The 16,746-nt window shown below is 41.1% G+C and overlaps 1 protein-coding gene across 1 annotated transcript in view; it reads right to left on the reverse strand.

Moving 5' to 3' along the window:
* The window catches only part of LOC106020806 (centromere protein P), a 193,318-nt gene extending 176,825 nt beyond the window's left edge, over positions 1-16,493 (reverse strand). The window contains 3 exon segments of the mRNA XM_040755956.1: positions 7,772-7,860; positions 12,868-13,046; positions 16,238-16,493. Of these exon segments, the coding sequence (XP_040611890.1) occupies positions 7,772-7,860; positions 12,868-13,046; positions 16,238-16,344 (375 nt within the window). The 5' untranslated portion in view covers positions 16,345-16,493.
* Between the last annotated feature and the right edge of the window lie 253 nt (positions 16,494-16,746).

Below are 16,746 nucleotides of genomic sequence, written 5' to 3' on the forward strand. Positions count from 1 at the left end.
AAATTTAAAAATTAGTGTTTTATTAGGGCTAAAAAAGAAAAGGAAATAAAAGGTTTATCTCAATGAAACTTATACTTTAATTTTTTTGTTAAAATTAAAGGGAGTTAGAGCAATGGATCAGTGGTTAACAGCACTTGTTTAAGTCCAAATGGATCAAAGACCTCAACATCAATTCAGCCCCACTGAATCTCTTAGAGGAGAAAGTAGGAAGTACCCTTGAATGAATTGGTACAGGAGACCGCTTCCTGAACATAACACCAGTAGCACAGACACTGAGATCAACAATTAATAAATGGGACCTCCTGAAACTGAGGAGCTTCTGCAGGGCAAAGGACAAGTCAACAAGACAAAATGACAGCCCACACAATGGGAAAAGATATTCACCAACCCTACATCTGACAGAGGGCTGATCCCCAAAATTTACAAAGAACTCAAGAAGCAAGTCTCCAGAACACCAAAGGATACAATTAAAAAATGGGGTACAGAACTAAACAGAGAATTCTCAATAAAGGAGTCCAAAATGGCCAAGAGACACTTGAGAAAGTGCTCAACATCTTTAGCCATTAGGGAAATGCAAATCAAAACAACTCTGAGATACCATCTCACTCCTGTCAGAATGGCTAAAATCAAAAACACTAATGACAGTTTATGCTGGAGAAGATGTGGCGAAAGGGGTACACTCCTCCACTGCTGGTGGGAATGCCAACTTGTGCAGCCACTTTGAAGATCAGTGTGGAGATTCCTCAGAAAAATGGAAATCAGTCTACCACAAGACCCAGCAATCCCACTCTTAGGCATATATCCAAAAGATGTACCCTCATACAATAAGGACATCTGCTCAACTATGTTCATAGCAGCATTATTTGTAATAGCCAGAACCTGGAAGCAACCTAGATCCCCCTCAACTGAAGAGTGGACAGAGAAAATGTGGTACATTTACACAATGAAGTACTGAACAGAAAAAAAAATGGAATCTTGAAATTTACAGGCAAATGGATGGCACTGGAAGAAACCATCCTGAGTGAGGTAACCCAGTCACAAAAAGACAAGCATGGTATGTACTCACTCAAGTATGGATTTTAGACATGAATCAGGGCATTGCCAGCCCACAATCCCACCGCCAGAGAGTCTGGGGTGCAGGGAGTACCCTAAGAGAGATATGCATGATAACCCGGAGAAGGGTTAGGGGATGTGATCTACTAATTGAATTGGGGGGGGGGGGGAGGAAGGGGAGAGTAGAAGGAGAAGGGAGAAGGAGGGAGAAAAGAGGAGGGGAGAGGAGGACATGGGGAAGCAGTAAGGTTGAGCCAGGGCAAGAACAGAGGAGAAAAGGATGGGAGATACCATAAAAGAGGGAACCAGTATAGGTTGGAGGAGAGATCTGGCACTAGTGAGATCTTCACAGATCTACAAGAATGACACCAACTGGCATTAAGGCTACCCTAAATGCCCTCCCATGATAATGAGAATGATGACTACCTTATATGCCATCCTAGAACTCTCATCCAGTGGCTGACGGAGGCAGAGGCAGACACCCACAACTGTGAAACGAATTGAACTCCTGGAACCCACTTGCAAAGAGGAGTGATGACCAAAGGAATAAAGACCGAGCTGGTGAAACCCACAGAGGCAGCTGACCTAAACAAGTGGGAACACATGGACCCCAGACTGAAGACTGAGGGGCTAGCGTGGGACTGATCCAGACACCCTCCCACCGAACCTGGGTGTCAGAGAGGAGGCCTCGGCAATCTGTGGGACCTTGGAGAGTGGAGCAGTATTTATTCCTGGCATACAGAAGGGCTCTGGGAACCCATACCACATGGAAGGATGCTCTCTCAGCCTGCACACATGGGGAAGAACCTGGGCCCTTCCCGGGATGATGTGACAGACTCTGAAAATCCCTCATGGAGGCCCTTGCCCTTCCTGGGGAGCAGAGGGGAGATGGAGTGGGAGTGAGGGGTTAGGAGGATTAGGGGGTGGGAGAGGGAGCTGAAAGTGACAGGCATAAAAAGTTAAATAAAAAATATATACAGATATGGGCTTCAACGAGTGATCACCATCATAACTGGGCAAACAGCATGTGATCATCTCCAGTTGGGCCAGGAGGTATTTGCAGAGTCACTGTCTCCCCATTTGCTTGGCCGAAGGATATGCCTACAGAATGAACCAATTTCAACAAAAACTATGTCTGTCTTTGTCCAGTTTCTGCCATAAGTCCTGCAGGAAGCCACCAGGCATGCAGCTTAGCACTTCCCCCTTTCTCAGGACACTTCTCTAACTTTTCCTTAATGTCTCAATATGCGTTGACTTTGCTTATTCCTCCTTTGTCTGCAATTTTATCTGTCATTGACATGAGATAAGGAACTCAGTCTCAGGTTGACTTTTAGTGGTTGATGATTAGTGGTCACCTTAGTCCCTGGGTCCAGCCTTTCTGAGCTGAGAGATACCTCTTTTGCTTTAGGAAAATCTGCACCATCATGAAACACAATATATTAGCATTTCAACGTTGGGGTTCAGATATTCAAAGAATCAGATTACCTACCTTTAAACCCTGTGATGAAATTGTATTCTCTTCATTTTTAAAAATGCAGCTACTTTTCAGTATTTTTGTTTCAGGGAAAGAAGTTACATAAACACACTTTACCATCCTACAAACTCCTACCCATCTGACTTATACTACCAGGACTATGGAAGACTGATGCTGGGTGCTCATTTGTTCTGATGGTCTGAAAACTTCTCAAATAGTGCAGTGCTGATAACACCGCATAGTCAACTAGAGGAGATTAATTCTATGTTACAAACACCTTTGACAAGAGCGGCATCAACGAAGCAATGCCTCATACTCTCTACATTGATTTTCCTATCTCTTTGTCTAACATTCTGCTAACAGAATTTAAGGGCACTGTGCTAGCTAGTGTTATGTCAACATGACAGAAGATATGGTCATCTGGAAGAAACCTCAATTAAGAAAATGCCTCCAAGTCGGGCATTGGTGGTGCAAGCATTTAATCCCAGGAGGGAGGTAGATCTCTATGAGGTCAAGGCCAGCCTGGTCTACAGGTCAAGTCCCAGAACAGGTCCCAAAGCAATACAGAGAAACCCTATTTCAAAAACAAGAACAACAAAACACGAAACAAACAAAAAAAAGGAAATGCCTCCTTAACATTGGGCCTCAGGGCATTTTTTTGATGACTGATTGATGTGGGAAGGCCCAGACCACTGGGGTGGTGCCATCCCTCTGCTGGTAGTCCTGGTTTCTATATGAAAGCAGGGTGAGCAAGACATAAGGAGCAAGCCAGGAAGCAGCACTCCCCATAGCCTCGAATCAGGTCCTACCTCCAGGTTCCTTCCCACTCTGAGTTCCTGTCCTGACTTCCTTCTATGATAAACAGTGATATGAATGTGTAAGCCAAATAAACGCTTTCCTCCCCAAGTTGCTTTGGTATGATGCTTTATCACAGCAACAGCAACCCTAACTAGGACAAACACTGTATTAATAATATTTAATATGCAAAAACAAGTATTAATATGACCAAAATGTATTATTTAAGTCTTTTAATTTTCTGACAGGTAAACATCTCCCTCTAGTGGAATGTTTGATTTTAGGAAAGGAAAAAAAAATCAACATGCTGTTTTGTCTTTACTCTTTTTTCTATCAATCTCAACAGTAAATGTGCACAGCAAAAAAAAAAAATGTGCACAGCTTTAGTTTGCTTTTCTGTTGCTATGATAAACACCATTCCCAAAAGCAACTTATGGGATGGAAAAAATTTATTATCTTACACTTTCAGGTCACAGTCCAATACTCAGGGAAGTCAGGGCAGGAACTCAAGCAAGAAATGAAAGCAGAGACCATAGAGGAATGCTGCTTATTGGGTTCTTTACTGGCTTATGCTTAGCTAGATTCTGTTGCTGCTGTTTTGTTTTTTGAGACAGGGTTTCTCTGTGTAGACCTTGTTGTTCTAGAATTTACTATGTAGACCAGGCTGGTCTTAAACTCTGAGATCCACTGGCTTCTGTCTCCCAAGGGCAGGGATTAAAGGCTTGTGCCACACTTGTCCAGCTCAGATAGATTTCTTATACAGATCAGGACTGTCTGCCTAGGGATAGTGTCATCCACATCATTCATCAATTAAAGCAATCCCCCAAAGATATGCCCCACAGTCCAATATGATATCAAAAATCTTCCTTCTTCCCAGGTGACTCTCGGTTGTGTTAAGTAAACAACAAAAACTAACCAGCATAACAGCAAAACCATTTTAGAAGATATCCACATTTATTAATCAATTTATGTGTACATTTCCTTTGACCTAACAATTCTAATTTTTTAAAAGATTTATTTTAAATGTATGTTTTGCTTGCATATGTATATGCATACTATGTGCATGCCTGGTACCTCAGAAGTCAGAAGAGGGCATCAGATTCTTTGGAACTAGAGGTTTAGATAGTTGTGAGCCATCATGTGGGTATAAGGGCCCGAAGCCAAGTACTTTGCAAGAATAACAAATGCTTTTAACTACTTAGCCATCCCTTCAGCCTCTAAACTATTAATTCTATAAGGAGGGCTTTTACTGCCTACACATTGAGTGTGGCAGCACATGCCTGGAATCCAAGTACTCAGGAGGCTGAAGCAGATGAATATGACTTCAAGGCCAAGCTGAACTAGGTTCATAGAAAGAACCTACCCCCAACCCCACACACACAACACTAAAGTAAGAAATAAAAAATTCTCATTAGTTCTTTTTGTCAGAATTCTAAGCAACAAAGAAAAATAAAAAGGGCTTTTGTCTCCTTTCTTTCAAGCCAATAACCATTGACAACTTTTATATAGTTGATCCCTAGGCCCTGTTAGTTCCACAGCTATCTCAGTTCTTTCCAACATCTTACTTGCCAGTGTTTCTTTAAGAGTCAGAAAATTTAAAAGGTTCAGAGAGAAAATGAGTGCTCTCAAGAGAGCCAAGGAAAGCAGGGTTTTCTGCAGCACATTGTTAGCAAAACTAAGTAGTCATCAAAATGCCTACGTAATTTTAAATGTGAACAATACAGTCTCCTTGGAGATTCAATTGCAGTATTCAGATTTTCAAAGAATTTTAACACTTCCTCTAATATTTTTCCATATCCTTCAAATATATAAGGCAAAAACCATTAGTTGTGCCTAATGCTTTCTTGCCCTGAATTTTCACTGGCCTATCAGGTGACAAAAGTACATAACTTAAGTGAAGTTACAACATTGTGGTTTGAGTCAGCTCTTGGGCCCAGCCCCACTAATGAGAATACAGCCAATCTTTGGACACAACACATCCTGAAAAATACAGTTCCACTTAACTCCTTGCTCAAATCAAACTCAGAATAGTCTGTGTTCAACTGGATTTGTGAACACTTTTGAAAATAAGCCTAGTTTTGTTTACAGAAAAACTTCTCTCCAGATAAACCATGAAGTAACTGTGAAAGACATGAACACCTAGAACAAAAACGCCTGCAAGGCCCTAAGGTCAACAACAATGGGATACCATAGTCAATTCCTAGACAATGTGCACATACTAGATTACAGAAGTCCTAAGAGAAGATGGGCCTGGCTTACAATACCACAAACTTTCCACAGATTATAGTCTGCACCTATAAATGGATACCATCATGCAAGACAAAAGATGGCATAGTACCAATGTGAGTTGAGAATCACATTGGCCCAAAACAAGGAAATTCAATTATCACACTATATAAGTATTTACAATGGGAAAAACCTAAGAGTTCCTAGGTCACAAAAAGGAAAACATGGGGCCTTAAAACAGGCTATCCAATCTGGATGAAATGATCAATTTGGGCTTATGCTCCATTCCAGTCTTTAACAGAGATCATTATAGTCATGTAGTACTGCCTCAGTGACCCTGTATAGCCAGCCCCAAGGTTAGTGTCCATTTGGGAACAGCATAACTTATATAAGATCACTCATCAATTATGACTTGACATGTGAAAATGTTAACTGCTGTGTGAGTCAAAGTTCTCAGAAAAAAGCCACACCTTCGAGATGAAACATTTTACTCCTGAGTAACTGATTAGAGCTTTCCACCAAGCCAACAGGCGAAGAATGCCACGAGATAGCATCTGAGGCCTATAGTTGAGATCTCCCCACTTTACAGTATCACCTTTGAGATGAGAATTGTAGTTTTTAATCAACAAATGTATTTTGTTCAAATGGTATTTGTAACACCACACTGTGTTTTCTTGGTCACATTGGTAATACTGAAGGGTGATACTGAAGTGAGTGAATGTTGGGAACTCTGTCATTAGATGAGAACTAGATATTCCACAACCCACCCTTAGCCTGCCCCAGGCCAGTTACAACAAATGACATCAACAGCACAGAGAAGCAAAAGCTCAAAGCCTGATAGCTGAACCTCATGCTTGAATTGTTTTTATTATATGTCTCTCTGTTTGCAGACACAGGGTACTAACTCAGTCACTGACAACTGTCCCGTTAAAAAAAAAAAAGGTACAATTTGGAGCTTGTTTCGTGGCTGAGGATACTGACTAGGATAAGAAATCCTGGCACCTGAGACTGAGTGCTTGAGTGCAGTCTGAGTCTGTCTATAGAACTTGAGGTGACAACAGTCTTTCCACACTTCAACCACCTGATGATCTGAGACCAAGATAGTCTTTCTGTCCTTCCTGACTCTGTTCTTTGTACAAATTTCTTATAAACCCACATGGTGAAACCAACTTGTTGTAACTTCCAATATTAAGCACGTCCCAGGTAGGATGGTTCTAAAACTTATGACTAGATTGGAATCTTTTCAGAGGCAGTCTCTGGCTGTTGAGTATGCTCTGCCTCAGCTGTTCTATTCCAGCCCATAGGGTTACATATGACCATCCTGTCTACGGCATTAGCTTGAAGAAAATCTAAACCAAAGGCATGTCCTCCTATGTTGGTTAGTAGTCCAGAACAACCTGCAGGATCACCCTGCCTCAAGAATCTTTCAACATGGCTATGATCCTAAGATGACCGCTACCTGAGAGACCTTACACAATGCCACCAAACTGGGCTGCTCCCACATTCCTGACACATAGAAAAATTATAAGGTAATATTTTTGTTGTTTCAACATGACAAATGTTTGGAAATTTATTACTCAGAAATAAATAATTAAAAGATGATAGCTTGCCCATCAGCTAACTGCTGGCAGCATGCAAAACTGCTTCCACAACCTCAAAGACTTTTTTGTTGGAAGCCTAAAACCATCTCCTCATTAGCTTAAAGCATGTCTGAGCTCAGCACCAGTTTCATCAGATTCGGTTGAGAGGGTGTTGTGGAATATTGGTACACTGTGAAGATGTATTGCTGTGATTGGTGTAATAAAAATCTAAATGGCCAATAGCTAGGAAGGAGAGAAAGGAAGGACTTTTGGGTAGAGAGAGATTGCAGGGAAGAAGAAGGCAGGTTGCCAACCAGATACTAAGGAAGCAGGATGGGCAGTATAGAGTAAAGGTAATGGAGCCATACAAAAGAATGTAGATTAAAAGACATGGGCTAATTTACGTTGTAAGAACTAGTTAGGAACAAGCTTAAGCTAAGGCTGAGCTTTCATAATTAATAAATCTGTCATTTTTTTGTGAGCTGGCAGCCCCAAGAAAAATCCACCTACAAGAGAGTACTCTTAAATTTTTATGACACAAATGTGCTATAACGGAACCCTGGTCATTCACTCTTCCTCATCTCAACCACTGTTGTGACTAAGTGTGGGAACTGTTTCTCATAGGACAAAAAAATCAAGTTACCTCAATTTCCAGAACCTGAAATTCCAGTTCAAATGTAACCATGTTGCAATTTCCTGATAATCTGTGTGTCTGTAGAATTTTCTTTGCACCTGTTAATTAGAAAATGAAATATTTTATTTAAAAGAATACTTTTCTTCATATACTTATTTAAGTGAATATCTACTTGTGAGTAGATTTATGAAAGCATACATTAGTAATCCCTTTAAAGAATCTGGAGTCAGGAGGTGGTTGCAAACACCTTTAATCCCAGCACTCGGGAGGCAGAGGCAGGCAGATCTCTGTGCCTGGTCTTCAAAGAAAGTTCCAGGACAGCCTCCAAACCTACAGAGAAATCCTGTCTCAAAAAACAAAAACAACAACAACAAAAATCTGGAAGGACCAGGCATTGGTGGTGCACACCTTTAATCCCAGAACTCGGCACTCTGAAGGTTGGATCTCTGTGAGCTCCAAGCCAGTCTGGTCTACAAAATGAGTTCCAGGACAGCCAGGGCTGTTACATAGAGAAACCCTGTCTCAAAAAACAAAACAAAATAAAACTAAAATCATAGGGCTGGAGAGATGGCTCAGTAGTAAAGATCACTGCCTGCTCTTTTAGAGGACCCCAGTTCAATTCCCAGGATCCACATGGCAGCTCACAACTGTCTGCAACTCCAAGGTATGACATCCTCACAAAGACATTCATGCAAGCAAAATACCAATGCACATAAAATAAATTAATTTAAAAAAATCTGAAAGGTCATGTCAAAGAAATTGGTCTTATAAAATAGAATTACTAAAAATGTGTATTTTACTTTATTTTGGTTTTTCCAGATAGGGTTTCTCTGTATTGTTTTGGAGGCTGTCCTGGAACTGTCTCTGTAGACCAGGCTAGCCTCTAACTCACAGAGATCTGTCTGCCTCTGCCTCCTGAGTACTGGGATTAAAGGCATGCACCACCAATGCCAGGCAAAAATGTGTATTTTAAAGTTCTCAAGTATATCAATGGTTAAGAAACAGGAACAGGAACACACATGCGCGTGCGCACACACACACACACACACAGAGCTATAACCCTAAATAAATTTGAATCATGTTAACTATCATATATTTTATTTTCATTATTTTTTATTTATTTATTTTGAGGCAGGGTCTCTCTATACAGTCCTTGCTATCCTGGAACTCACTATGTGTAAACCATTTTGGCCTTAAACTCACAGAGATTTGCCTGTCTCTGCCTCCAGAATACTAGGATTAAAAGCATGTACCACCACATCCAGCCTTTAAATTTTTTCGTGTGTGTGTGTGTGTGTGTGTGTGTGTGTCTGTGTGTCTGTGTGTCTGTGTGTGAGATGCATGTGGATATCAGAGGACAACTTGAGGGATCAGTTCTCTTATTCCACCATGTGGGTTCCAGGGAGTGAACTCTGGTCACCATTAGGGTGGGTGTTAGAGCCTTAATCTGAGCCATCCATCTTGCCTACCTGTTTGAATTTTTTCAATATTATCTTGTTGTTTGTATGGATTTATCTTGACATTACTGCAATCACCACAACTGTACCAGAGTAATACCAGTTGGCTTTTCCTACAGTTTCCACAAACATATTCAACACCATTATAATCATATATGGAGCCCTATAGCTGGCCTCTGGTTTCTGATATTCACCTGACTCTAATATTAAGATACAAAAGGTACTTTTGTCCTAACCCATTAATGTATCCATCTTTCTAACTCACATTTCAAAGATCCAATTGGCATTTACCAAAACTCAGAACCAGACTACAGTATAAACTGTACTCTACAATTCTAGATCTTCATGCCTTTCTTGCTTTGGTATCATAGCCCTTTGGGGCTGGTCTCATACATTACTACCAAGTTGTTTCAAGACATAGCTAAAAACAATAAATCAAATCTGTGTGTTTATTTTTCTTACCCCTCAAATGTCCACTAAAGGTGTGCATAGTGTTGCATATCTTTAATCCCAGCAATAGAGAAGCAGAGGCAAAGGGATCACTATGTGTTCCAAACTTAAGCCAGGGTTACATAGAGAGATACCATCTTAAAAACAAAACAAAACAACAACAAAGCCCACTAAAATGTGTTGTGGAATATTTAACTTGGTAAAGATGTGTTGTATTTGTTTGTGCTGTGGAATATTACTTTAACTATATAAAGGTGTGTTACATTTGTTTAACAATGTAAGGATGTGCTGTATTTGTTTAATTATGAAAAGATGTGGTGCTGTTTCACCTTGCTTGCCTAAGGCACCTGAATGGTCTAATAAAAAGCTCAATGACCAATGGCTAGGCAGAAAAGGGATAGTTGAGGCTGGCAGGCAGAAAGAATGAATAGGCAAACGAGGGAAGAGGAGGAGGAGAAAATGAGGGACAGAGACAGGGAGATATATAGGGCCAGCCAATCAGGTAACTGCTAACCAGCTAGACAGAATAAGACATACAGAAAGAATAGGTAAAAAATTCCAAAGGCAAAACATAGGTGAAGAGAAACAGGTTAAGTTCAAAGAGCTGGTTAGAAATGAGCCTAAGTGTAGGCCAAGCATTCAAAACTAATAAGTCTCCATGTCATCATTTGGGAGCTGGTTGGTGGCCCAAAAGAAAAAGCCTGGTACAAAAATGAGAACAAATGGTATGTTTTAAATATTGTAAGCATAATTTAAATGCTTAAAATGCAATACTCTTGACACCTCAATCATTTTTACATAAGTTTACTCATGTAACCAGCACCCAAGTCTAGATGTCCCAATTTTATTGTATTGTCTAAGTTTCCCATATCTTCTACCACAGAATTATCCTGACTACATTAGGTATGTAGCTTTACTAAGTAAGTTCTTTCTAGGAGAACACAATACTACTACAAAGATAAAGAGACCAGGAAAGAAAGAAGCAATTTCATTCTGGAAGCTGGAAACCAGATGCATGAATTAGGTAGTGCACAGACCTGGAAGATCTAGAACTGAAACCTAATGCAATTAAAAACAAACAAACAAATAAAACAAAGAAGCAAGTCCATTATGTAACAGAATACCAGAAAGCCACTGTGAGTTGATAGCAACAACTTATTCTATGGGTAGTGATAAACGCAGATGCTGGTTGTGGCAGTGCAAGCCTGCAACCCCGGAACTTGGAAGGCTGAGGTAGTGTACTAGGAGTTCAAGATACACTATAAAGCACAAGAAGCAAAAGGAGTGGGGGGACAGAGCAAGACTCAGAGGGAAGGAGAAAGAATATCCCATTTTGAAACTTACTATCAAGCTATTATAACCCAGAAATGTAGTATGAGCAAAAGCATAAACAAATAAATCAAATGGACAAAATAGCCAAGAAATGAACTCATAAATATAGTAAAATTATTTTTGATTAAAAAGTCAGTGGAGAAAGGCTACTTTAGTTGAAAAATGTTGAACATCTGAATGTAAAAAAAAATAAATCTAAACACTGACTTTTATAAAAATTTAAAACAGATCACAAACATACACAATAAAAACAAAATTACAAGGGCTGGAGGTTAAGAGCACTGACCACTCTTCAAGAGGTCCTGAGTTCAATTCCCAGCTACCACATGGTGGCTCACAACCATCTATAATGAGATCTGGTGCCCTCTTCTGGCCTGGAAGCATATATGCAGACAGAACACTGTATACATAATAAATAAATAAACCTTTATTAAAAATAAAAGCTAAAACAAAAAACCAAAATTACATAATTCATAGAGCATAATCCAGGTGATCTTGGGCTTTTCCCTTAAAAAAAAAAGTCAAAGGACCACCTTAGGGGATCAAATTACTTGGCACATGCTCAACAACCCAGCTTTGATATGTGGACCCACACAATAGAAGGAAAGAACTAACTCCTTCAACTCAATTTGTCCTCTGACTTTGATGCAAGTACTCTGGTATGTGTACCCACACATAGGACACACTAAATACATAAATGAAATTTTTAAAAAGTAACGAGGGCCAAAATGTGGTGAAGATAAAGCTTGAATGGAATCTTAAGATATAACATAGATCACTTTATTTTGCAGACAAGATGCTCAGGCTCACATAAATACTGTGAGTTAAGTCTAAATTTTGCTTTTTGTATCATGAAAGTATACAATACAAATATAGATTACATATATACACTCTATAATAAACTTTAAGTATTTGTAAAATTTGAATAGACTAATTGTTTTCATTGGAGTAATAAAGTTTATTTATTTTATGTTTTTTAGAAAATTGGGAATACATTGGAGTACAAAAGGAAAAAAAAACTACATGCCTCCACCCAAAGAAAATTGTTTTATTAAAAAACTAACATTTTCTCCTAGTCTCTTTCCTTTGAATACGTGTGTGTGTATGTATATATATATATATATTTTTTGGTTTTTACGAGACAGGGTTTCTCTGTATTGTTTTGGAGGCTATCGGTCCAGCCCGGCCTCGAACTCACAGAGATCCGCCTGCCTCTGCCTCCAGAGTGCTGGGATTAAAGGCATGCACCACCACCGGCCGGCTCCTTTGAATATTTATTCCCCCAAATGCATTCATACCACATCTCATTTTAATATGTGTGTCATGCCATTGTGTAATGTAGAAAGCAGCATGTAAAATAGTCACTTAATAATTATCATCCAAGTGTATAATTATTAAAAGAAATAAAAGGCATTGTAAGATGAAAAGATTTCTTTTAGTGAAAATCATCTCGGTAAGTAATTTGCTTCAGATTGAGCCATTCACAGCAAATTGACACCTTCTCTCAAAGCACCCTAATTTCAGTACTTTTTAAATTTGAACAGACTAAATTTTTTTTAAGTAAAGGGTAAGGACAGGGCTAGGGTTAGCTCAATTGGTAGAGCTTTTGCCTTGTAAGCAAAAGGATACTTGGAATATACATGATAAAAAGGAGGAAGAAATCTGCAAGGAGTTGGGGGAAGGACTGAGAGTTGTGGGGCCAGCTAGCCTGGATGTGGGATGCAGAAGCTAAAGGCAGGCTTTGCCTCAACAGGTTGTCCTGAAAGTTGTCCATGCTCTCCACAAGCACACTGTGACATGTGTACCCTGCCCCAACACACACTCAAAATTCTAAAAATCACATCCAGGTTAAAAAACAATACTTACCGTTTTCTGTCACTTCACTGTTTGTAATGTCCTCAATCTTGGAATAATTTCTTATATTGATGCCAGTAAGTTTACTTAGAAATGAAAGTTCAGATTTTAAATGTCCAAGCTGACTTTTCAGGTCTTCCAAGGATTCCCATCCCTCAGAATCTGACTGGGGAAATTTTTGAAATGATTTTCTGAAAAGCAAATATCAGAAATAGTTACTTGACAACTAGTGTTTTACTTTCTATACAAACTTACCCCTAGGTTCTCTCTAGTACTGAAGTTGGGGCTTGGAGAGATCAGTTTTTCCAGAGTACCCAATTTTGACTTCAGCACCCACATAGTGGCTTACAAGTCTGTAACTACAGTTCCAGGGGCTCTCACACCCTTCTGGCCTCTAGTGGGCATTAGGCACAGAGACATACATGCAGCCAGAGCAGGGACATTCTGAAGCTTTTTGAGCTTAGGGAGTTCCAGGTAAAACGGTGGCCTACAGATGCCTCTGTATGACTTGGTGAAAGAGAATGTCATGGTAAGAAAAAAAAGTAGACTCTACTCAACAGGGGATGGGGGAGAGGGAGAGGGAAACACTTCAGAAATTCAGGAAAATGGAGGTAACAGGAAATCATATTAAATGAAATAAGCTAAAAAGACAAATGCTACTTGTTTTCTCTCACCCAGATTTAAAGTTCTAGTTCTCCCTGCTCCGTGTGTGTGTGTGTGTGTGTGTTCATATGTGAGCATGAGTTATGAAACTAGAAAAGACGATCATAAGAAGGGAAGAAGTCTTTAAGGAGTTCAGGAGGAATAAATATGGTAATGCAGTGTGTGTGTGGAGAAGCAGAAGGTGGGACCTATAAAAGGGAGAAAGAACCAGCTTTGGGGGATGGTGAAAGAGAATGGATGGGAATAAAGGATAATATATATATATGTATATATATATACATACATATATACATGAATGAATGAAGATGCCATGGTGAAATTAACTACTTTGCATGCTCACAAAAAAAATTAAAGGGAAGGAATATACCTCATTATTTTATTATTTCTAGTCAATATAGTAGTGGAAGCAATTAGGTAAAGGAAATTTTATCAAGAAAAAGCCTGAAGGAGGAGGAGCTTACCAAATCAAATCACTGAGCCAAGAGCAAAGCCAGGATTTGAAGGCGTGCAACTTTAGAATCAGAGTGTGTGGACACATGGATATAATTAAACAGCTCTGGTCCAATTCAGGCAACCATTAAGGTCACTTTAAAAGTATCTTGGAGGATTGGCAAGATGGCTCTGCACTTAAAGTACCTGTTGCACGGACACTGGAATTTTATCCCCATTGGAAGGAGGGAATTGACACTTGAAGGTGTTGTATATATTCACAAACAGCACACATGCAATAATAATTTAAAAAAATTAGCCGGGCAGTGGTGGTGCATGCCTTTAATCTCAGCACTCAGGAGGTAGAGGCAGGCGGATCTCCGTGAGTTCGAGACCAGCCTGGTCTACAAGAGCTAGTTCCAGGACAGCCTCCAAAGCCACAGAGAAACCCTGTCTGGAAAAACCAAAAACAAACAAACAAAAAAAGAAAATAATTTAAAAAATTAAGTAGCTTGGTACACAAGTCTCAATCTTCCTTCACCATAATGAGAAAAATTTCACATTAAATCCACACACTGACATTTAATGTCCTTCCTAATCTAAATTCTAACTTTTAACTCCATTACTGAGAATTCTACATAAATAATCTACTATATCATACTTGGCTTATAATGACATCTTGTGGTGAGGAAAGAAACTGTTTTTCCCTATGACATGACATAGTGCTTCTCAGACTTTTTTGTTTTGGTTTGTTTTTTTGAGAAAGGGTTTCTCTGTTTAATGGCCCTGGCTCTCCTGGAACTCACTCTTAGACCAGGGTAGCCTCAAACTCAGAGATCTGCCTGCCTCTGCTTCCTGAGTGCTGGAACTAAAGGTGTGTACGACTACTTCTCAAACTTTTTTATTTAAATTAGAAAAAGCTTGCTTCACATGTCAATCCCAGCTCCCTCTACCTCCCCTCCTCCCCCATCGCCGCCACCCCCCCCATCCCCGCTCTACTCTCCAGGGAGGGCAGAAACCCCTAGAGTCTGTCATATCATCCAGGTCAGGGCCTATGTCGTCCCCCATGTGTCCAGGCTGAGAGAGCATCCCTCCATGTGGAATGGGCACCCAAAGTCCATTCGATGCCAGGGATAAAGCATGCATACAAAGGGTGTAGGGACAGGCTGTCTTGATAAATGCAAACTCTAATGCGGAAAGTGGAGATGGAGTCAGCCTGGCTGCATCACCAACTCACAGGTAATCCCAATGCTCCCAACATGTGGGTCTCATTCTTGCTTGCGGGAGAGCGTAAATAGGCCAGTGCACATTTCTCTTTTGTCAGTTACAACTTTCTCCCATTTGATTTTTTAAGGACCTCTCCACATTTTCCTGCACTCCAAAGGTCTTATCAGCACGGCAAAACCTCATTCTCTGCAACTGTTCCAAATTATACCTAATAGAATAAAGGCAGTTTGTTTTCATGCTTAGGATACTAAGTTACTGTTAGTTCCAGCCTTCCTTCTTTCATCTCTTTGAATTGAGGAAAATGCTTCCACCTGGATTTTTCTAGGACCTTAGGCAAGCTATTTAGCTCTCCGATACTCAGGTTCATTACCTTTAAATAGGGGTTAACAACAGAGTACTGTCACTCTTTCATTATAGACGGCATTAACCATGTATCGATTTATTTCGTCTAAGCTACATTTCAGATGTCATTTCTGTCATTCACTATACCACCACCACCAGCAGTTAGACGTGAAGTTGAGTGAATTCCTGACCAAGTAAGAACGTCTCCAAAACTATAAATAAATAAATAAATAAATAAATAAATAAATAAATAAATAAAGTCAGGCGGTGGTGGTGCACGCCTTTAATCCCAGCACTCCGGAGGCAGAGGCAGGAGAATCTCTGAGTTCGAGGCCAGGAGAGGCTCCAAAGCTACAGAGACACCCTGTCTCAACAAGCAAACAAACAAACACCCAGCTATAAAAATAGCACAACTACACGGTTTCCCGACGGTGATATTGCTTAAAGAAATGCAAGACGTCCTCATTGATTTTCATCAACCGGGCAAAACCCTTAAGAAATTATTTTCTGTTGAGTATAGTCAAGCCCTTGAGCGGCAAACGCAGTGCTCACACTCTCAGGTCGTACTGATTGCAGATTCAAGTTCACATTTGGGGAGGTCTCCCTTTACACTGTTCAGTACTCGGCGTGCAGGGAGTGGGAGCCCCGAGCTGTCAGGAGCTTGGTAGGTCCTCCGGGCGCTACCATGCGTGGGCCGGAGGGGTGGACAGGAGCCACGTACCGGGCTCCGGACGTCTTCTCCCAGGGCCTTGGCAGCATACTGCACTCCCGCTGCAGCGCCGCGACCTCCGCCTCCAAGGCGCGCAGTTCGCGGGTCTCAGGGTCCATGGCACGCCGCGTCCAGCACTGTAGCGAAGGCTGCCGCCCACAGCTCTGTCACAGCAGCGCCTGGCTCGCCCGGCGTTTCAAGCCGCGCGCGGGCTCCCGGCGCGGACCATTCCGGAGCTCGGGCGGGAGAGGCTGCCTCCCGGCGCGGACCATTCCGGAGCTCGGGGGGAGAGGCTGCCTCCCGGCGCAGACCATTCCTGGCGACGCGTGTCCGCCCCCCTCCCCACTACCCCAACAACATTCTAGACCCTTAGGTCCCCCAGAGCGTTGCGACGCCCGATGCTCCTGAGAGTTGGTTCGTTCCAAATGAAACCTCAAGCCCCAACGGCCTCACCCCCCCCTCCAACTGCCTTTGAGCTGCGCGAACACGGACGTCACCGAGGGGGCGGTCTCGGGAAGCAC

This window comes from Mesocricetus auratus, unplaced genomic scaffold (genome assembly GCF_017639785.1).
Source record: "Mesocricetus auratus isolate SY011 unplaced genomic scaffold, BCM_Maur_2.0 Super-Scaffold_100013, whole genome shotgun sequence".
Taxonomy (NCBI): Eukaryota; Metazoa; Chordata; class Mammalia; order Rodentia; family Cricetidae; genus Mesocricetus; species Mesocricetus auratus.